Genomic DNA, 23,642 nt, shown 5'->3' with positions numbered 1-23,642 from the left:
TTTCATTCCCCATCCCCTTTATACCAGAAGGAGACCACAAATCACCCCTGAAGAAAAGGACAATGGTAAAAACCTTGACATAAATGCAGAAACCCTAGTTAGCCAAAGATGTTTTACAGAACTGCCATTTTCACCCTGCAAATAAGCCTTTGAATTGGCATTCAAGGAGTAGGTTTGCACATTAGTGTGTGGGCTACCCATGTTGCCACCTTACATATGTCATACAAGATAACATGTCTTCCAAGTCCCCAGGGAATAATCAGACACTCCCAAATGCAGGTAACTATCTACTGAGCTATGGATGTTTTAGAGGCAGTTGAACCAGGAGTAACAGCCACAAACTACTAACATTATGGTCATTTTCTGGACAGGTTTAGTTCGATCAAACTAAATTTTAATCTCTCTACATGTGGACAGTATGGATTCAGAAATCAAACCGGTAAATTAATTTCTTGATTTTGGAGTCTATTAGAACTTTTGGGAGAAAGGAGGGGTGTGTGCGCAACACTCAATCTCCCTATTTAGTGTGGGATTAAGGCCACAAGTTACATGTTGGGGCCAATGGTACTAATTTTATCTGGGATAAAGCAAAAAAAAAAAAAATACAAAAAAAAATATTAAGATGCCACATAGGATGGCGGTTTTTAACCAAAGGCAACCATCATATTAAAAAATGTATCTCTTCACAGATGGATATTATAAGGATACTACGTGGTTTTCGGCACTGTCACAAGATCTATAGAAGGCAGAGTAACCCAACTGCTGAAATGTATGGAAACAACAAAGAGGCAGGTCCATGGTCGGGGGTAGGGCAAAACAGACAAGGCAGTTGAGAGTCTCCCTAGTTGGAAAGGAAGCTTCTCCAGGATAGATATATTGAAGATTATAAGGAATCTGAAGAACTCTATGGCACCAGGGCCAGATGGTACTACAAACATTATTTCCCATAGTGTGGGCGGAGTCTTTGAAAGTGCTATTTGGCAAGATAATCACCTCTCAGACCTTCCCCTAAACATGGACCTAAATCTTTGCTGATAAAAATATTTAAAAAGGCCAAAATGGAGGAACACAACTTATAAATGCTTGTAGCAGGCTAGAAGTTTCTATCAAAGTTTTCACTTTTCTTTTATAGAGTGGGAACATATTTTAAAATCCTAAGCTGGGGTTCAGAAACATACGGGAACTAATATTAATGTGATGGTGATACATTTGTTAAAAGCCTAGGCCAGAGTTATGGGAAGTGCTCCACTGTTTATGGCTTTCCTGGATCTTACTGATTGCTTGACCTGGTGGACAGGTCGGACTTTGGTAAAAACGTATACCTGGGACAAAAGGGATACTGAAACTAATATCTTATTCAAATACTAGGGTTAACGTTGGATTACAGTCCGAGAGACAATTCTTCAGGCTGATTCAGACTTATTGGGGTATCAGACGGTGGTGCGTGCTGGCACCTTTCTTGTTTAATTTGTATCTGTCAGAACTGAATCAAGCCCTTTACAAGACAAATAACTTTCAGCCCAAACTGGGCCGTGTAGGGGGTTCAGCATATGAAATGGTTGGACTATGTGTACAATGCAGTGATATTTGATACAAAGTGCATAGGCCTCCACCATAGGCTTGATGCTAACAGATAATTTGTCGGTTTGAATGGCTTGGAAATAATTATTTCGAAGACTGAGATAATGGCAGACACAATGGGAACGAAGAAAGGTCATTTTTTTGTGTTAGTTTGGTACTGATGCTAGAGGTGGTTGCAGAATTTCCAAACTTTGGGGTATCACTAGCCTCTAAAAACAAGAAAACTGTAGTCTGTGGTCAAAGGATAATATAATAATAGGGCTTTAGGTACCATGTCTTTACTGAGCGGGTTTGATAGGCAATGTGGTGGATATTCTTTAAGTCCCTCACGGAAGCATACAAACACAGTATTATATTGGAGTGGGAAGATTTTTCGCTGAAGTGGCTAAATATGCTAGGACGTTGTTTGGGGAAATCCGCATTGGGCCTTACTGCTTCAGTTTCTATTGACTGGATAAGAATGGAATTAAGATTGGCTCCATTGGAAACTAAAGTCAGATGAAAAGGGTAGACTTGCTGCTAAAAAATATTAGGGGCAAATGAAATACTCTTCTATGACATGGATGAGAGATTAAATAAAAAGGTGTTAATTGTTCGACCGCTAAAAATAATACAGTGGATTTTTAGACACTATCTTATTCTGTGAAGGATAATAGATGCTATACAAAAGATTTAAAAAGGTCCTATAAAAATGATGACGTGTTCTTATGCAAACTAGCTAACTAAAGAGTGTATTGCATTTTGTCCATCAAGTTGTCAACATCTGACTTATTTGGTTGAGGTATTTAGGATCCCTTTCATGAAATTAAGGTCCAATTGTTTAGTTACTGATGGCGGTCCCAGGCTCTCTTCTTCGATTTGGGGAACAACAACAAAACTGTTCATTATGTAAAAAAGCCAGGTATACTGGAATATTTACACCACTAATTAATACATTGTAAATCCACTAAAGGTTTCAGGTCAAAACCTTTCTCTACATTGTTGCATGATCTTGCGTTTTTAGAGACTTGCTCTAGAGGTCTGCTGAGTGCGTCTCAGATTTTATTGATTATCCAATTAGTCCTAGAGTTTTGAACAAGAATAAATAGTATGAATTTTGTAAAACGTTTATTTTTAGCTGTTACACGACGCAATGACAATCTTGATTATGTACTAAAGCAGTTTATTGTAATTGTAAAATGTTTAAAAATAACAATAAAAAAATAAAATCTCGTTACAACTGGAACAAAAAAGGTTTGCCCCCAATTCAAATATGCTTCAATACCCTACAGAACGTCAACCTAATACCCGACCTGGCCAGGACCACAGTGAAGTAGATGATATAATTTAAGAAGCATTGCAAAGAATGTACATTCTTATCCAGACACCAATGGCAGAACAAGGTCCATTCGCTGGTATACTGTAAATGGGTCAAATCTTTCCAAATCACTCGTAAACACATTTTGTTGACATCTAACAATCTCGTATTACCACATCAGGTCTCCATGGGAAGAGGCAGCTAATGACACTAATTGGTGTAATGCATGAAATGGGAGGGATGCCTCCATGTAAGCCACAGGCCAGATTCAGAAAGTCTCAGATCCAAATCCTGTGGTGCTGCCATTATCAGGTAAACATGTGCCAGAGGGTATGACCTTCAGTATCAGGAAAAGTGGAGGACATGTGTTGGGGTTTCTGACCATCAAATGGTAGGAGAAACACTGCCCCTGGGGAATCCTTGTCCACTAAATACATGGAGTGTATACTTCTTGATTCACAAGTTATGAACAGATCCACCAAAGGTATGCTCTAACATAGAAATAAAGAAAAACAGCTTATTGGTAATTCCAGTTCACAGTGTGTGGTTTTATTTTCTTCTATTCTGTCCCTCTCTCATCCTGCACGGGAGACCCAGAAAGAGCCTCTAAAAGTTACACTTTAATACATTTTTAAATGAGCTACAGACTGCGGGCTCCTTTTCACACCGGCCCGGTCCCTATAAATTTAGCATCTTTAACAATCACACCTTGTTCAATAATTTATTCTACTCTGTACCAGTGAGGTTGGAGCCCAGTATGTGTACACTGTGGTGCAGGGTTCATTGTTGTGAAAGAGGGCAAGCAAGAAATTTACAAATGGTATCTCCATGAATGTAATTTCTCTGTTCTCTTTAAACTTGCACCTTTCTAACTGCTTGGGTAGCAGATTGCACAGCTTAACACTGCGAGGCAGTGACCATGCATGACAACCAAGCTCAAGCAAGCTAGATGAGAACTTCTGAGCCAAAGGATGTATCCCTTCGGGAGGAAAAATCCAGAGAGTAATGTTTACCACGTGGCCAATGTGTCTGCTCTACATATTCCTGATAAGGGCCTAGCTGTAAAAGTCAACTGAGGATGCCTTTTCTCTGGTAGAGTGCATGAAGCCATTAAAGAACTGGCACTCTGCACAGTTCACAGGAACAAGATATGTAGGAAAAAATCCATTTAAGTTAATTTGCGCCAACTGATTTCTTCCTAGGAGAAAGGCGCTCATGATTAACTAAATAATGATGTGTATCTGAATTGTTTCATTCTATTGAAGACATTTTAGGTTTGAGAAAGGGGAAGTTTCCTAAGCAAAAAAAACATGGTGGCTATGCTGAAAAATGAGGAAAATGCCCCCCGAATGAGATACAACTTCAAATAGGAATTTAGGGATGAGGACTACATTTTCCCTGTGAACAATGGTGTAGTGGTTCTTTGGCGAAAAATGCTTCATGTAAACTAAATCTTCTAGCTGAAGATCTAGCCACAAGAAAAAACCTGCCATGATCGCAAAAACCATAGACTCTACTCATCTGTGCATTAGAGAAGCTAACAATGAATGAGGAGCCCATTGGAGGGTACAGCTCCCTTATAGGTAGGTAAAGATTAAGAATTTTGAAATAGCTTCACTGCCTTATTCTTTTAACAGAAACAATATCCCCTGGAGAATTCAGATAAGCTCAATGGCCAAAAGGTAAAGCTTGCACAAATCCATGATATCTCCTGTGTACTAGCAAAAAGTGTCATAACGTACATGACATTGTTTAAAGTGGCAAGGAGTGGTTTTATATTCTTGTCCAGAGTACAGTAACAAAAACAATGCTATCTGCCTTTCAATTGTTTACAGATGATCTTTTCCCTTGCACACTCAACTGCCAGATTTAACTCCAAAATGCACAATATATACCCATTTATCAGTCAAGTTCAAGAATGGTAGGAGCATGTACCAAGACGGAGTAAGGAGATGATAAAACCTAAGGGAGACACCGACCTGCCTTTTGAAAGATGCAGGAAATCGGAAAAACAAATGTGGTGAGACCAGGTTTCAGAGATCAGACTCGGAGGAATCGATTGATGAACGGAACCATTAAACAGGTCCCAGAATTAAAGCAGTCTAAGGAAAGGCATGCAGGCCCTTGTTAAAACAACTTAGGAAAATATAACCTAGAGTTGAAGCAGGGACCTATGCAAGACAGGTTCTGGTGACACTGTGCATTTTGATGTATGTCAAATACTATGTGAGAGCATTTTTTTGTAACTATGTGCTTCAGGATCCACTTTTGTGGAGCAAAACGAAATCTGTTCATAGCACTTGCTAGGACATTGCTCTTACCTTGTAAATGTGCTGCTTAATGTGTTTAGTCATTTATACGTGGTCAAAGGTAGATTTATTTTGTCAAATTGCAGATGGAAAGCGACTGAGTATCTTCTTGCTTATTCAAATAGGAAATTTGACTAGTGCGGTCCTTGGCGACTTGGACAATAATTTAGAATGGGAGAAAGGATTTCAGCAGTAGAAAGAACTTTCCCCTGGAGGAAATTCATAGGCCGTGCATTTTTATGGCCATGAAAATGCACCCCAATAGACAAATCGGTCATAAAGCATTTGATAAAGAAGGGCAGAAAAGCATGCAATTTCAAAAGATGTCCCACCAATAACATCACTGAATCAAATGGACCAGAGTGTCAGGAATTAGGATTTTTTTTTAACTGCAACTCAGACAACTTGTCACAGATCATGGCAAGATGATACCAACTTTCATATTTTGAATCTTGCTACAGGAGAGTTATAACATAAATACACAAAGCATTACCTGTAGATGCGAGCAAGAATGGGAAAAAAAAAAAAAAGGAGAAACGTGTTCTGGCTGGACATTATTCTGTACCGAAAATGGAAGGCCATTCCCGGGCTACAATCCAGGATTACATTAAAACAAATCTGAATGTACGCGTTGACAAAAGCACTTTTGACGATGTATTGAAAATGCCAAATTATACAATATGTTACACATCCTCTGAAAACCGAGGCGTCCCTGATCCAAGGACTAGGTTGAAATCTACAGTGGCTCAGAAACTGGTATAGACGGACACCTCTTGGAGATGTATACTGCACTAAAGAAAGGTCCTTCGTGAACATCCTTTCGGTTGTGTTCATGCCAAATGGTAGACTTAAAAACTGGTAATAGAGATGCTATAGCAAAGCACAGTAACTCATTGCACTCTTTCAGGATTGGGATTTGAAAATAACCTAGATGATTCACTGAACACACGCAGTCATCCATTTGCATGGTTTCCAAAATATGTATTGTGCTTGAACTCCATTGCCAGACTAACAACATGAGACTTGAGGAATGTTGTCAGATAATGTCCTGGCTACTAAAACATTTCTTAAACCATTGGTGCATTATCAAGCACCTCTGGCCAAAGAACATTGCCTGCACCACCAGCATATTTAATTCTAGAACCAGTAACAGATACCAAAAACAGTATACCAACAGAAAAAAGCCTTGTCCAGGCACAATAGTTAATTCCATGGTGGAAACACATTTCCTAGGATCTTGCTTAAAGTCACCATTCCTCCTTCACAAAATTAGAGGGTATTTGCACCGGTTTGCATAGCGGGAAGCGGAATGTATCCGTCTCTATCCAAGAAATAAATTCATTAGTGATGAAGAACATTTGTTTTTTAGTTATTTTTGTAGAAAGCATGTGGAACAGGTTGTTTATGTGATGGGCAGGAGGGAAGTCTCCACTGGGTCTGCATTTATGGCCTTTCAAGGATTTCGTATCAGTGAGCCATCAACATATAATGAGCATGTTCAAGATACTGGAATCCCTTTAGTAGGAGAATGGGATTCTGCAACAAACACCTATTTCTACTGTCAGCATCAAGTACGTTCCATTGGTCTGAATTAAGCACGTAGGTTCTCCGGCAAGGCCATGGCAGCAGTGCACACATCTGGTGCTGAGGGCCATTACCCAGGCTCTAAAAGCCTTCCTGGTAAGGAATGTTCTGAACTGTGAATTACATGCACAGCAGCGCTCTTAAGTTCCAGGTCAACAAGAAGTGCAGCACTCACTGAAAACGCCTGTATCCAGTAATGCATGCTTCATCTTGACCAATCTAGAAGAGATGAAAGTGAATTATTTTAGCATATGCATCTATATAAGATACCAATGCAGGAGTAGATAACTAAACTTTCTGTTTGCCTCTCAGATTAGAGATCATTTTCCTGATAGATGGTTCCACAGGCCACAGTAAAGAAGGTTTTCCCTGAATGTAAATGGCTGGTGTCAGAGTTTGAGCAGTCATTACCTTCACTTATTAGTAGAATTTAGCAATTGTTGCAGTAGCAAGGGAATCCACCAGGAAACAACATTTTTATCACTTATTCCTTATTTAATCACATGCATCCGAAAAAAGAACGGTCATATTTTTCGATTGGGGGCTGCGGGACAAGAGTTGGGGCAAAGGAGCCATCAGTACCCCCCAATACAGAGGAACTGCTGTAATCCATTTTTTTTTGCCCATGGCAGTCTGGGCACCCTAGGGCAGGGGCAGCCATCCAGGGGTTTATTTGTTACAAAATAAGGTTTTAGGAAACATTTGGATGGACTCCTAAGTCGGGTTAAATGTAAATGCTGTTCTGAACACAGGCATACTGTCTACTGAACATAGGGCTTTGAGTAATATTAAGCGGGTGATCTAGAAACTGCTATTTTGCTGGTGGTGGTAGTGACATCAGCTCAGAAAACCAGCTCCAAGTTCTGTCACCTGAGTAACCAGTCACCATTGCAACGCAAGCTAAGTTTGTGCTATCAACTCACTTATTTAATGTAAACCAGGGTATTTCTCCCTCTGCATTTTCTTGACTGGGCATCAGAAGCAGATAGATTTTCAGATTAACAAGATCCATTCTTAACAGATCAAAAGCATTTCATCAGCAACCAAAGTTATTTATTGCTCATTGGGTCCCTGGGTAAAGATGCAACTAAAGCCAACATGGCGCCTAGGATCTTGTATCACATAGAGATACTTTTCAGGGCATCCCAGTAGTAATCCACACTCGTGCAGTCAGGGGAAAAGCAAACTGCATGGCATTTAAGAAGCATGTTTCCATTGACAGCATCTGCAGAGCACACCTGTGGCCTACTGTCCAAGTTACTATGTAAGGATTATGCACCAAACGTCATCTTCAGAGCCGACGCTAAATTTGGCAAGCTATGCTGAAATTGGCTAGATCGGGTGCTGCATTTAGGGCTTCTGAATAACCACTGTAATTCATGCAGGCGTGTCTGAATTTTGAATGAAACAAAGCAAGATCAAGTATTTGTGACTGAGCCCTATAACCACCTCTCCCAAATAACTACCCATTTGTCACCTCAACTGACTTTAAGGTTGGAGTTGGGGCTAAGTCAGTGAATATGTGTGTGTATATATCTATCATACAAATGAAAACGGACATTTTTGAACAGACAAACCCTTATGCAAATTGGCTAGATTTGAAGACGTGAGAAGGCACCTTCAAACGACCAGGGAGCAGAGAAAATGCCCTTATCTAGGTAGTTTTTCAGACAGGCCCTGTTCTTTAACAGTTAACAAGCCTGATGTGGTACTTTAAAGTTGCTGTTTCGTTTGATAAAAAAAGAGGACGAAGAATTAAGCCCAGGAGCTAGAATGTCGAGAATATTTTACGAATGTGAACAGGACCATTATTGGCACAGAAGTTTACTTTGACACCAGCATTTTGTTTACAAACTGGGTTATCCTCCTGCTTCAAGTTTTGATTTGTCAGCATGGACAGACATCAATGATTACACATATACCCAAAGGTGGACATATGATAGGAAAATACTTTTAGTCCATGATACCAAGCCAAAAGGGCAAATTACTCTTCAGGCCACGCGGTTTTGTATAGCCAACACCCTTCCCCTTTTGTGGAAGACTACAGCCATAACAAATTTCCCATTTTGTGTAATGCTTAAAGCAAGTGCCTATTTGCCTCAAGCATTATCACCAGCAGCCACACTTCACAGTGAACCAGCATTTCATGAAAGTCTTCAACCTTCCTTTCAGAGGAATCTGGCTCTGAGACGGTTTGCTATGCTGATTTGTAAAAAGGGTTTTTGAAAAGACATACTAAGACTCACAAATACAGTCCTTTCTTCAAGGTCAGATTGCAAAAAGAGGGTAGACTGCACATGCATGTTACTAATGCTTTCCTGATGAAAGTAGAGCAGAACTTCTGTTCAGGATGATCAACTTGAAAGTCCTATGAAAGCATCCACATTCACAAATAGAAGAACAAGATACTTACCAACTAGTAACGTTCTTTCGACTGGATGTTCCTCCAACATATTCCTCATCTATGACATATAATGTCCACAGCTGTGCTGCTTTGGAATTTTCTTCGGCAGAGGGCGCCCTGTGTCGATTGCTTCGGTGTACCTCGAAGGCATCCGTCCAGGGTGACCTCATCGGAGGTTATAAGTAGCATGCACAGTGCCCGTAACATCAGTTCATGTCCCCCCACCCCACTCACAACGTGTGGCACACGAGCCCATAATACAGCATCGACTGCACTTAGCCTTGATGGAACGAAAGCTGTAAAGGCATGGGAAATTCTTGAGAGGGTTAGGCTGGGAAGGCGATGTGGAATACGTTGGAGGAACATCCAATCGAAAGAACGTTACCAGTTGGGAAGTAATTTGTTCTTCTAATGGATTGTGTCCTCCAACATATTCCTCATCTATGACAAACTCCCAAAGCAGTATCCATGAGTGAGGCGGGAGAAGAATTTAGACATACCCAATTGAATGGCAGAGTAAAGCACTGCCTTACCAAAGGCAACATCCCGAGCATGGGAAGTATCCAGGGATTAATACTTAACAAACTTGTGTATGAAGACCACGTTACAGCATCACAGATGTTTGTTACCGGAACACCCAAGGCCGTCGATGTAGCCATGCTCCTGGTGGAATGAGCCCGCAAGCCCTCCGGAGGGTCCTTGCCAGCCAATCTGTATCATTCAGAAATAGTGCGGGTGATACACCTAAACAAGGTCCGCTTAGAAACAGTCTGGCCTAATCGGTGTCCAGTATACCCCACAAACAGCTGGTCATCTGACTTTGGACATCCTAGAAAGATAAAAGCTCAATGCTCTCCTAGAATCTAACCTATGGAGTCTCTCCTCGTCCTTACTAGGATGAGGAGGATGATACAAGGTTGGTAGCACCACCTTCTGACTTAAATGAAATTCTGACACTACTTTAGGTAGGAAGGACGGATGTCCTCTCAATACAACCCTGTCCTTGTGGAAAAAAGTAAAGGGTGGCTTAGAAGAAAGTGCCTGCAACTCGCTCACTCTTCGAGCAGAGGTAACTCCAACCAAGAAAACCTTCTTAAATGTCAACAATCTCAACAGACAAGAGTACAAAGGTTCAAACAGAGCTCCCATCAGAGACTTTAAGACCAAATTATGGTACCAGACCGGCACCTGAAAAGGCGACAGCGAGAACACATTTGTGAGTCCTCTCAGAAACTGAGTTATCAGTGGAATCTTAAAATAAGAGCATTCCTCAGAGGAGCGCTTAAAGATAGATAGCGCTGCCAGGTAACCTTTAATGGTTCCCACCTGAAGGCCCCTGTGGGCCAAAGAAAGTAAGAAAGTGAGAACCTCCGGAATTAAGCACTGAAAAGTAAGAACATTTTTTCCTCTGCACCAGTCGCAGAACTTATGCCAGCGGTACAGGGACTTTGTTGCTGGCTGTCTGGCTGAAAGCAACACCTCCATCACATCATCCGGGAGGTCCCAATCCTTATATCTCAACCTTTCAGAAACCATTTGTGAAGGCTGAGAGTCTTGATCTCTGGATGGAGAACCTGACCTTCCTCTCGCAAGAGAAGATCCTCTCTTTGGGGAAGACATATTGGAGGACAGATGAACTAGAAGGTCCGGGTACCACACTCTCCTGGCCCAATCCGGAGCAATGAGGATCATGTGGGTCCCGAACCGTCGTAACCTCCTGAGAACTTAAGGAATGACGCGGATCGGAGGAAACTCGTACAGTAGCGGGAATAACCAATCCACAACGAACGAGTCACCTAGAGCTCCTCTCAGAGGAAATTCCCTATAGCAGTACCTCTCACACTTCCAGTTGGCACTGGTGGCGAACAGGTCCACCTGTGGGGTTCCGCAAAGGGCAAAGAACTCTTGAAGGACTTACTGAGCTAGTTCCCACACGTGGGAGACTGCGCTCTGCCAGCTCAAGAGCGTCCGCCGCCATGTTCTCCTCTCTGGCCACCGTGTTGTCCATCATTATCAGGACATACCTTCCCCATATAGATGGCAGGAAAGCCTTCAGTGCTAGCCTGATTGCTTTCAGCTCCAAAAGATTGATGTGTAGTTTGGACTCTGATGGAGACCAACGACCACTGATGGTCAGATCGTTGGCATGAGCTTCCCACCCCGTGAGGGAAACGTCCGTCACATCCGCACACTGTTGCCAAAAAGGCTCTCCCTTCATGAGATTTTCCTCACCGGCCCACCACAGAAGATCCTGTGAGACCTTGACCGGAACATGAGAGATCCGACATCTTGCCTGAGAACTGGGACTGGAGATGGATCGGCACATGAAAATAAGCATCCTACAGGTCCAATGACACCAATCAATCCTGAAGTTGGAGGGCCTGAAGGATCTGAGAAAGAGCGACCATCTTGAATTTGTCCTCGTGAGGAACTTGTTGAAGGATCTCAATTCCAAGATGGGTCTTAGTCCTCCGTCCTTTTGGGAATAAAAAATTACGGGGAATACCAACCCGTGTTCCTTTCCGCTATAAGCACCGGTTCTATAGGGCCTTTCTCCAGCAGGGTTAAAATCTCCTGCACAAGGAGCGGATCTGGAATCCTTAAAGAGTGCTTCCCTGGTGGATTGTGAGGCCGTCGTAGAAAAGGTAGGCAGTAGCCGTGGGCTATTGTTTCCAGAGCCCACGCATCTGAAGTAATGGCCCGCCATTCTTCTAGATGCAGAGACAGCCTGCCCCCTACTGGTGAACAGCGACTCAAGTCCTCTGGGAGGTTTTGAAGCAGCTGCTGCAGCGCCTGATGGCAAAGAGCCTGCTGCTTTAGTGGCTTTGGCACCTCATCCACTACGAGGAGCCTTTGACTGGCCATTTCTCTCAACCTTCCAAATGAGGAATAGAAGCAGAAAGATCCACCCCTCCATTGTTGTCCCCTAGGACGAAAAGGCTGAGGTGGTCTCACAGCTGCACCGAAAGACTCAGTGGCTGCTTTCGACGTCTGCAACTTCTCAAGGCTCTTGTCAGCCTTGTTGCCAAAAAGATGAGACCCGTCAAAGGCCATGTTGAGAAGACTGGGATGCACATCAAGCATGCAAACCTGGGTGTCACGGTGCTCGTAGCCATGGACCTGCTGACACTAACTGCAGTATCCAACCCAGACTGAAGGGATTCACACATGGCCTCTTTGCCGTCCTTCACAATAGCTAGAAAGCCATCCCTTTCTTCCCCTTCAGGATTATGTTCAGAAATGCAATTCCACAGAGTGTGCTAAAACTTTGCTAAGGCACGAGTGGAGTTGGCCGATTTCAACGACATACTCGCAGCAGAAAACACCTTGCATGCCCATCCATCCACCCATCCATCATCCATGATTGTAGAGTGCGCCACCTGTTTCGAGGTAGCCACGGCTGCCAGACCACCAAACTCTCCAGCGTGGGGTGAGTGGACAGGTAGCTGGAGTCGCTACCGGATGGGCGGTATTTCTTCGTCAAAGACTTGTTCACTGCCGGAATAGTCTCCGGGGTGTTCCAAGTTGCAGCCACCCTCTTTTGCAATGTTACATGAAATGGCAACACAGGGTCAGTCGACGGACCCTGATCCAGAATATCTGTTAAATCATCTTGATCAAAATGCACCGGAGGCCTGGACCAGCCCAAATACCCCACAACTCTCAACATCAGTCTCCGATAACTGGAGTCGGCATGATCCCCTGGGTCCAGCTTGCCGAACTCCATCTCAGGGGAAGTGTCAAGGCCACTGGCATCGTGCAAATTCTGACATGACACAGATCCTCCATCCACATGCGCATTCACAGCTCTGCATGAGCACAGAGAGCTACAAGACGCCAACGGTGTTTGTGATCGGTACGGCGCGACACGATGAGTCAGAAAAGACTTGGAAACAACCAAGTTTTTCAGCAACCATTACAGTTCTACATACAGAACAGATTCGCCCTGACGAAGGAGTCATCTCCGAAATGAATTGGCACATGAATCTTATATGCTGATGGATTTGGAAATTTTGGAACGTAAAATTCTGTGGAAAAACTTTGGCTATGATGTCTTGAGACTATCTGGAATACATCCACAGTTAACATGGACTATTTTTTTGTTTTAAATGTTGTATTAATTATAAAACCCAGTTTGGGTACATACAGAGAGCGACTGAGTAGCTGGGTTAGTTTACTTAGCTTCTTGATCTACAGATCCTCCATCCGACTCTTCTGAAATGAGGCAGTCAGGAACATAGGGGGTCCCAAACTGGAGACCAAAAGGGACATCATCCTCATCGGACCTTTCTTCCTCCTCATAAATGTCACTGAGGGACTTAAAAAAGTCCTTCTTTGGGAGAGGAGTAAACCTCATTTCAGCTACAGGCTTCAAAGACTTAGAAGTAGCCTTCCTAGGAGGGTGCACTGTCACAGGGATTTCCACCGGCAAATTGGGCCCAGATGGTACAGATGGGGTCGACGGCGTCAACGGCTTTGAGAACCTGACCGGGGTCGAAGACCCGACAGGCGCAACCGACTGGCATGGCGCTGACAGTGTCGATGCCTTCAAGGACTTCGAGGTTTTCGAAGGCTTTGCCGGAGACGAAGACCGCAACCTTGACCTGGCACATCTCTGGTGATCGCCAATGCCTTGTCCGAACAGGGCCTCGAAGTCTCCCGATGTTTATCATGCCATCCATCCATGCTCGAAGGCCAGCGAGTATCAGGCCAAGACCGTTCCATGCCGCTTCGTCAGAAGGCGCAGACGGAACTGTGCCCTGGGACTGAAATAGCTTCAAAATTTGCACCCGGAAAGCATCCCACTCCGCCGGGGTCGAAGATTTTTTCGGGCAGACCACCCTTTACGGGGAGGCTTCAGCAGAAGACGAGGAAGACAACCAATGGTGCCTTTTCCTTCAATGCCTCAACGAGGACAAGTGGCGCAAACCACTGCGGGACCTGGTTGGCTTGGACTTCTTCCGACAACGAAAGTCCCCTCTTGACTTGTCGGTCGAAAGTCCAGCAGACTTGGATTTACGGGACTTGTACACCCTGCCTACCTGCAGTTTCCCCTTTCGTTCCTGCAAGGCTTTGGCAGTCAACAACTGGCACTTTGAACAGTCATCCGTATCGTGGCCCTCACTGAGGCACAACAGACAAATTCGATGCAGATTTGTGATCGGCATCTTGGAGCCGCAGTCCTTTATTATTTCTTTTCATAACATCTTTTTATTAGCATGTCAACAAATAAATTACAGTTCCGACACTTCTGAATAGCCAGACAGCGGGGTTGTCGTGGTAGATGAAGACATAATTCGGTAACTTCACAGTAACTACGAGGCGCACTGAGTTTTACGAAGCAGACACGTTTGCAGGTAAAACGAAACTGAGGCTACGGGCGCTGTGCGTGCTACTTATAACATCGACCCGACGCCATCGACGTAGGGTGCCCTCCACCGAAGAAAATTCCAAAGCAGCACATCTGTGGACATTACATGTCATAGATGAGGAATATGTTGGAGGACACAATCCATTCGAAAGAGAAATTACTCACCATAATGTTCTTTCTATGGATTCTTCTCCCACAGCTTCCTCAGCGGATATTCCATCCAGCTATGCTGCTTCTGAAATTTTTTGACAGGGGTTGCAGTGGAACTCAATCCAGCCGGCGATCCGTCTTGCTCGGCATCTGGTTGTGACATCAGGCATCGTATAAATACATTGTCACTGCGTCCAACGCACCTCAGTGTCCCCCCTTTTTTCCCCCTGAGCACACCACGCTGCATAAGAAAACAGAGGACAAACAAGCAAATGAGCCCTTAAAAATAAAATAACCATAGACCTCAGAAGGAGGAAGAATTTGCAACAGACACTACCAAATAGTTTCCTTTTTTGTTTTTAAATGTGGCAGGAAAGACAGGTAAAGGACATGCTAAACTAAGACATTTTGCAGTACTGCCCTGCCAAAACAAGCATCAGCTGTACAAGATTATAGTGCTTAGCAAAGGTATGAAGGGATGACCATGTTGCAGCGCAACATATCCCAGACAGGGACTCCCCTCTGTAATGCCGTTGAGGCGGAGACTACCCTAGTCGAATGGGTCCTCATGCCTGCCGGTTATTCCTCTCCAGCGGACTGGTAGCATTCCGCTATACAGAACGTTATCCAGCAGGATAAAGTTTGCTTAGTTATGGGCACGCCCTTACGGGCTAAGAGAAAAAGACACAAAGAGCTGGTCGGCTCTTTTGAAATCAGCTGTCCTCGTGATGTAATAACTTAGTGCCCTTCTCATGTCCAGGCGATGTAATTGCTCCTTCTGCTTAGAGGAGGGTAGAAGACCGGAAGGTCGATAAGATTGAGACAGGGGCAATTCTGAGACAACCTTGGGGAGGAAGCCAGGCCCTACCCCGAGTGAGACTTTCTCAAGTAAAAAACGCAGGAAGGGTGGTTTGCAGCATAAGGCCTGCAGCTCACTTACCCGCCTCGCAGATGTAGTAGCCAACAAAAAGGCTGTTTTCAAAGAGCGAAGTCCGAAGGGACAAGTATGCCTAGGCTCAAAGGGAGCCATCATCAGATGTCCGTACCATATTAGGGTCCCAATCGGGAAAGGGAGTTGGCGGAAACTTATTTACAAAACCTTTCAGGAATTGTGCCGTCACCAGGATCGTAAAAAAAGAACCTTGATTCATGGATCTCTTAAACACAGACAAGGCCGCCAAATAACCTTTGACTGCTGCAAATTGAACGCCTGCTGAGGCCAGTGACAGAAGAAACTCCATCACTGTAGTGGTAGGGCGAGAGATGAGGTACATTTTGTATTTCCTGCACCACGCCTCAAATCTTCACCATCTGCACACGTACAAAGATCTTGTAGACTGTCTGCGTGCAGCCAGCAACACCTCAAGTACTTCCTCAGAGAGGTCCCAGTCATCATACCTCATCCTCGCAAGAGCCATGCATGTAGGTTGAGGGATTCCGGGGTCGAGTGGAGTATCCAACCTTCCGACTGGGTTAAGAGATCAGACCGCCGAGGCAACTGGCGAGGTGCACAGATCCAAGAGGTTGGAGTACTACATTCTCCTTTCCCAGTCCGGGGCGATCAAGATCATGGTCACTCGAAACCTCTTCAACCACCGGAAAACCCAGGGAATGACGGGAATCGGAGGGAACGCTTAATGGAGAGGGAAGGTCCAATCCTCCAGAAATGTGTCTCCCAGTGCACCGTTCACTGAGAATTCCCTTGAGCAAAACTGTCTGCAACCAAATCCAACAGGATTGTGCTAACAGATCCACTGCTGGGGTACCCCAAAGGGAGAAGGGCTCCCATAGGACTTCCTGACACTTCCCACTTTTGCGAGACTGTGCCCTGCCTGCTCAGAGCATCTGCCAAGTTGTTCCCTGTGCCCTGATGAACTGCCAAGACTGAGATTTGGTTCTCCAGCAACCAGAACCAAAGCATCATCACCTCTGTGCAGAGGGGGTGGGTGTGCACACCACCTTGTCTGTTGAGTGAATTGCCACTGTGTTGTCTGCCAGAACGAGGACACTGTTCCCCTGCAGAGATGGGGCGAATGCTTTCAGGGCAAGCCCGATAGCTGACAACTCCAGTCTATAGATGTGCCACTTGGCTTCTGCTGCTGACCAGGGGGCACGCACCTGAGAATCCTTGCAGTGCGCGCCACAACCCTTCAGAGATACATCTGTGACCACGGAGGCCAGAAGGATTCCCCTGCCAGGAGACTGTTGCAGTCCGCCCACCAGGACAGGTTGTTGACCACTGATGCCGACACCTTGAGAAGATCCGAGAGAGTGCCAAGGTACTGAGACCACTGACCCCCTCAGGCGCCACTGCAGGAATCTCATGCGCAACCTGACCTCTAGCACTACAAAATGCAGGAGGCCACGAGACCTAGGAGGCGGAGGAAGGAAGCTGCTGGTAGAGTGGTATGGTTCCAGAACAAGTTGACTATGTGTGTCAAGCCGACTGCTCTTTCCTCGGGAGGGAAGGCCTTTCCCCACCCGGCTTTCTAGGACTGCTCTGATAAACTGGAGCGTCTAGACTGGCGTCCTTTGGGACTTTAAATAAGCCCAGCCTGTGCAGCAGCAAGCAGGTGTCCTCTAAATGGGATAAGACCTGTACTGCAGAATTCCCTCATATAAGCCAATCGTCCAGATATGGAAACACGTAGACCCCAGATCTCCTGAGGTGAGCCGCAACTACCGCCATGAGCTTGGTGAAGAAACTTGGGGTGGAGGCTAGACCAAAGGGAAGCACATTGAACTGATAGTGCATATCCCCTAAGGTGAACCTTAGGAACTTCCTGTGCTTTCGATGGATTGGCACATGGAAATAAGCATCATGTAGGTCTATTGACACAAGCCAGTACTGTATTTCGAGAGCATGGAGAATCTCTCTCAACGTCACCATCCTGAATGTGTCCTTCCTCAAGAACTTTTTCAAGGCCCTGAGGGTTCAGAATGGGATGGAGACCTCCTCCCTTCTTGGGTACCAGGAAATACCAATCCAATCCTCTCTCCTCGGGCGGTACGTCTTCCACTGCACCCTTCAACAACAGGTATCTCAGTTCTTCCGGGAGCTCCTGTCCCGGTTGGATTGGGAGTGGAGGGGGTATGTACTGTGGTTTTCTTACAAACGGCAGACAATATCCCAACTGAATGAGCAGAAGTAATTCCCTGCCACTGGAGCAAATGCTCTGTCAACCGTCCTCCAACCGGTGCGCTGTGAGAGGGAAAATCAAAGTGCCATTTGGAGGCTGGTTGCCCCCGCCGCTGACACCGTTTGCTGACCTCTAGAAACCCCTCTGCCCCTCCCAGAGCACGAGAAACGCTTCTGCCCTTGCCTGACCAGTGGGAGCTGCGCTCTCCTGCCATAAGGACATACCGCCTGTAGCCCCGTGCCCTAAAGGAAAAGATGAAGGCAGATTTAGCCGGCTGCGCAGTTAGGCCCAAGGACTTAGCAGCGATTTTAGATTCCTTCAATTTTTCTAAGAAATCGTCAGCTTTCTGGCCGAACAGAAGATCACCTTTGAAGGGCATGTCCAGAAGTTTAACTTGGACAGTAGGCCGAGAAGCCAGAAGTTTTTAATTAGGCCTGCCTTCTTAGCGTTACTGATGACAGCATAAATCGGCCCACACAATCGGCAAGGTCCATGCCCGTTCGCAGCGACTGCCTGGTCGCCTCTTCGCCACCCTCCACTCGCTGTAGGAAGCCCTCACGCACTAGTCCTTCAGGGACGAACTGTGCAGCATTCTCAACTGCTGTCCATAGACCAAAGGAGTAGTTAGCAAAACTGCTTGCCACATTTGTAGCCTTAAAGGTCATACTGCCCGAAGTGAATGCTTTTTTTGCTAAGACATCCATTTTTTTTTTTTGCTTCCCTGTCAAGAGGTGCCAATAACACTTTCTACTAAAGCCCTGAATTTAGGCATGGGGCTGGGATTGCTGAAATTCAAGGTCTGGAGAGGTGTCCAAACCACTGGCGTCATGTAGGCCATGAGCTAACTGTAAAAGCTGATTTTGGTGATGGTATCGATAAATTTGGACCGGGGTTCCGGTGTGAAGTTTTTGTCAACAACCATCGATGGTTTGTCTTTTGGCACTGATATGGTGGATGTTGGTGTCTCAGTGTTGAGACGCCGTAGCGTTGCCATCTTTGGATGCAAGAGGTTGATTTGGCTTCCATTGGACCTCTTTCGTGTTGAAAAATGTATCTGCGCCGACATTGTCGGTACCGGGGCACTAGAGGGGGTCGGAAATGCTGAGCGCCGCTCTTTGCTCTGAAGCCTGCTGAGTGGGAGGATAAGCCGTGCTGAATACAGCAAGCTTTTTAAACATTTCAAGCATAGAACACTTAAAATCCTCCCACTCTTGTTGGGGGGGGAGGGGGGGAGTAGGCCCCGCCGTCGGCATACCTTTTTCTGTTGACAAATCCAGACAGTGGGGGTGACGCCTATTCTTCTTTCGGGACAAGGAAGAATGGCTCATCGAATGGGACCGTTTCTTCCCCCATTTTCGGGGGTGTGCCCCTCAGTTTCAGCCTCTGAAAGATTGAACCGTCGACCACACTGGCGACTTAGAGGGTGGCCGTCCAAAAGCGAGTTTAGCTGCTCAATCACGAAGGGATTTGGGCTGTATTTTGGCACAGAGCGGACATTGGTCAGTCCCGTGACACATCCCGAGGCACCAGAGACACAACTCATGTGGGACAGTGATGAAATCTTAGTGCCACAGTCGGAACACTGCTTGAAGCCCGATACCCGAGCGACCGACCGACATCTCGCGTTGAGGAATTGGAAAAACAAAACTTTTTCTGATGAAAACGTTGATTGACTCGAAGACTTGCCTTGTGTTCCAAAGCAGCGTGTTACATGCAGAAAAAAGGAAATGAGGTGTGGGGCGTAGTGACAAGGTATTTATACGATGTCTGATGTCACGCCGAGAGCCGATGACAAGATGCCGAGCAAGCGGGATCGACGGCCAGGTCGGTGTCCAATACGCCCCCGGTCGAAAGTCTTCCGAAGCAGGAGAGCTGGGTGGAATCTGTGGGAGAAAGGCAATCCACTGATAGTCTGTTAATGGGACTGCTAAAGCACCTTCAAAAACATATTCACAGCCAAGACCAAGCAAGTCTTGATAAAAATTCATCCATTAACATCTACACACAGAAAGACAGTATGTTTAGGAAATTGTTATTTGGCCCAACCTACTTAACTGGGGGCACAACCAACAGATAGCCAGAGCATGAAGGTAATTGAATCTGCAGCAGTACTATGCTTCACAATCTTATGTGCAGCATTCAAAGTGAGAGGGCAGCACGCAATCGTAAAGGCTAACAAAAAGGCATCTTTCTGCACAAAAGCACACTACACGCAGGATCCGATGGCGCATGCAACTTGTAGGCATACATTGGCTAAACTTGTCAGGTGATAAAGACTTGTCATAGTCCACCACACAGGGAATCCCTATTCAATTCCTCCCACAGAAATAATTTGAAACAGCCACGGGCACAGACTGAATCCTGAACCTTTAAACAGCCACTGGAAGCATCCGAGGAATACCAGCATGACTGCAGCACGATAGCACCTACTCCAGAGCCAAAGGAAATGTTAAAACGGTCAGTGAGAACACACTCTTACTCGCACATGTTATGAGGGAGTGTTGAGGGATCTTTGAGAGGAATACCACATCCATCCTATACAACATGACCAAACATAATAACTGGTTCATCCATATATTCCTCACTTTATGGTATCTCCCAAAAGTAGTAACTTTACAAGATGGTGGGCAGGGATCATCAGAAAATGATACTCTGATGGGGGAAAACAGTAATTCTTGGCAAATGATGGCAGAAAGGACCTCATGACCAAGTAAGGAACATCTTTCTACAAGACAGAAGTAGCTTCCTGCCCTCTGGAAGAACGGTTCACCTATTAATGAACATGACAATCCACTTCAACGTGGTCTGGTAATAGGGATTTCCTTACAAGGCCAGCAAAATGAAAAAGTAACTTTTTCAATACTGTACTAGTTAGATATGGAGTCAGGCTGTAGGAACCTGCTTACTATCAAAGCAATAAAACAACTCCTGCATCTTTGAAGGATGAGGAGAAAGCAGACTGGAAGATGACACTTCATGGAAAGAATGTACCCCCTCGAACCCTGCCCCGAGACCTCCTTAGGAAAGATGGAGTGCCTCAGACACAGACACATTATCCTTTGAACAAGCCAGGAAAGGTTTCACTCAATGATCCTCTAGCTTTTACATCTCCAAGAAGGGCGTCTTGAGAACCTCTCTTCATAGTTATGTCTCAAGTCTCAAGTGGCAAGAATGCATTAGCTCAAAAACATGGCAGTACCAGGTTTAGGTCCCAAGACAGAATCACAAATGGCAGGTAAGAATTGAGCAACGTTTCTAGAGACTGGATAACAGTAGCAATACCAAGGCAAGAACACGAGTCATCTGTTAATATATATAGCTGCCAAATAGCCATTTAACATGTCAACACTAAATTCACTCTTGGCCAATAAAACGAGAAAATGACATTCATGGGGAAGAACAATGGGGCAATGCCTTAACCACGACACCAAACAGAAAAAAACAGTCCCCAAGCTGGCAAGCATGGCTTTAGGCGATGTCCTACGGAATTGCAAAGGAATATCCAAATCATCTTTGGAAAGGTTCAATTTCTGGGACCTTATCCTGGCAACACTCCAGCATGCAGGCTCAAGGGTGAGATATAATATATCTTGAACCTGCAGCAGAAGATCCTTTCTCAGAGGAATCAGGTAAAATGAATAATTGAGCCAGAACTATCAGATGCCGTCCTTGCTAAATCCAGAGCCTCAATAATAATCACTGTTCTGTATCGCCCAAGCAATCTTAGATGTGAGGGATCAGAGGTACTGGTGGAAAGACATAAATAAAATGGCTTATTCCATGGCTGTCACCTAGAGCCACTGGTAGCTGTTTAAAGTTTACAGAACCAGTCTACACCCTTGTCTATTTGAAAAGTTGAGGACGCTGTGAAAGGAAGGCATAATATAAATGTATGTATGTATGAATGTATGTGTGTATACCAGATTCACAAACCTTTTTTCAATGGGATGCACCGATTGAAAAGCACTTTATGAATCATATCTATGCATACACACATATAAACATACATATACCCTCAAACACATACAGGATCCATATACATACACTTAATAATTCATTCAAGTTCGATAGCTAAAGTCAGTGAGCCAATATGAACAGACCATTTTTCCAAACCGCTCCCCGAAGACATCAGCCTTAAAAGAAACAGGGAGACCGAGGACAGTTTAAGCCATTGTTGCCAATAAAAAGCATAAAGGTGAGCAATGGTGGTTGAAGAGTTTGAGCAAGGGCGCACAATCTGAGTTGGACAGAGCTGAATTACAAATACATTAAATAATTTTGTAGGTTGGAAATAATGCCATGCCTTTTTAACACAAAGCTATTTTCGGAGAAGGGGCCTAGGCCTCTCGCTCTTAACAGTGTTGTTGAAATGATCCTAAATTGGCTACTATGCAAGAGATGGTCTCTGTGTCACAGTCCCTGGCCCATATTCTAGAGATAGTTGCAAAGTCGGGGCACTTAGTGTCTTTGTTGGTGTTGTTTTCAGAGTCTTGGATGTTGGCTTCTCTGATAGAAATTTTCTTTTCACAGCCAGGGTCTCCATATGGGTAGCAATGAGTTGAAAGTTAGGGCCTTCAACCCACAAGTTGGAGAAGGTTTCTCTGTGTGCGTTTTTTTATATTTGTTAGGTTTTGGAGACTGTTGCAAGAAGATTGAGTCACAATGATCATTCCTTCTGTTGGAATAATGGAGAGAGTCTTAGAATGAACGAGTAGCACAAAAATAAACAAATTATTTCTTTAAAATAGAATATTTTTAAGCCCAACATTTCGTTTTTTTTCTCTACACAGCAGATAATTTTTTTTCCATTTTAACATTCTAATCCATGCTGCTAGAGTTGTCAAATTATCCTTCACAGTGTAGATTCTGAGAAAGTATCTTCCGCAAGATGCAGGTGCTGATGACCTATTCTTTGAAACCGACGCATTGGGTGCATCTCATTCCTTCAAACAGTAAGTGTGTAAGCTCTGAAAATGCCAGTGCTCTGATTTTGTCCTCTGAAAAGATCCCAAATTGCAAGAATGTATTCTCTGAATGAAGCATACATAGACAACATCCTCCGAATGATGTAAACACGGGTGTCACCCACCGAATGATGCAAACTTAGATGTCATCCTCTGAAACACGCAGGCACTCAAAAGTCATCCACTGGAAAAGGGAGATGCTGAAAAATAATTGTCTGAAGGCGGAATACACCAAGAATCTATCAGCTGAATAATGCTGGCACTCAGAATGTGTTATTTATGTTGAAGGAGGGAGAGACTAAGATCACACCCTGTGCAACATGTAGGTGCTGAGGGAGATGCTGAGAATGTATCGTTTAAACATTGTAGGCAATAAGAATGTATACTTGGAAGGAGGAAAACGCTGTGTTTTTATATTTCCCCTTACAAGGAAAACGTGAGTTGCCAAGATGTATTCTCTTCTCTGTACGGCAGAAACACTTAGTTCACCAGGCTCAAGTGGCAAAAGTAACGCTCTCCCTCGTTTCACATAAGATTTAAAAGACCAACTTTAAAATCCTTACTTCATCTTCTTAAAAATGTCTGTTAGTCAAATTGATTAAAAAATATACACCGGACACAAATGTAAAAAAAACATTGCAGCGTGGCGTGGCAGACCAAGCCCTGCCACGCCCAAGGACAAGTACTGGCAACACCCCGCCAGCCCCACTGCATTATCGTTATCCAGCTCCATGTGCAGCCGTCAAAATTAGCAGAAAGCTTCATCATCTTCTTTATCATCTTTCAAACCCTTCAGCCTCAGCCGAGCAAAGTCTTCAAAGACAATGTCATCATCACCAAAA

The 23,642-nt window shown here is 44.6% G+C and overlaps 1 protein-coding gene across 2 annotated transcripts in view; it reads right to left on the bottom strand.

Moving 5' to 3' along the window:
* Nucleotides 1-23,642, bottom strand: part of ARRB2 (arrestin beta 2) — an 893,685-nt gene that overhangs the window by 4,710 nt on the left and 865,333 nt on the right. For both annotated transcript variants that reach the window (XM_069646588.1, XM_069646589.1), the window contains one exon: nucleotides 1-23,642. This exon is cut by the window's left edge and continues 4,710 nt beyond it. In XM_069646588.1, coding sequence (XP_069502689.1) covers nucleotides 23,549-23,642 — 94 coding nt within the window. In that variant the 3' untranslated portion in view covers nucleotides 1-23,548.

The sequence above is a fragment of the Ambystoma mexicanum genome, chromosome 1p, assembly GCF_040938575.1.
Source record: "Ambystoma mexicanum isolate Mex_15411 chromosome 1p, UKY_AmexF1_1, whole genome shotgun sequence".
Lineage (NCBI taxonomy): Eukaryota > Metazoa > Chordata > Amphibia > Caudata > Ambystomatidae > Ambystoma > Ambystoma mexicanum.
This window is presented reverse-complemented; position numbering and strand designations above follow the sequence as displayed.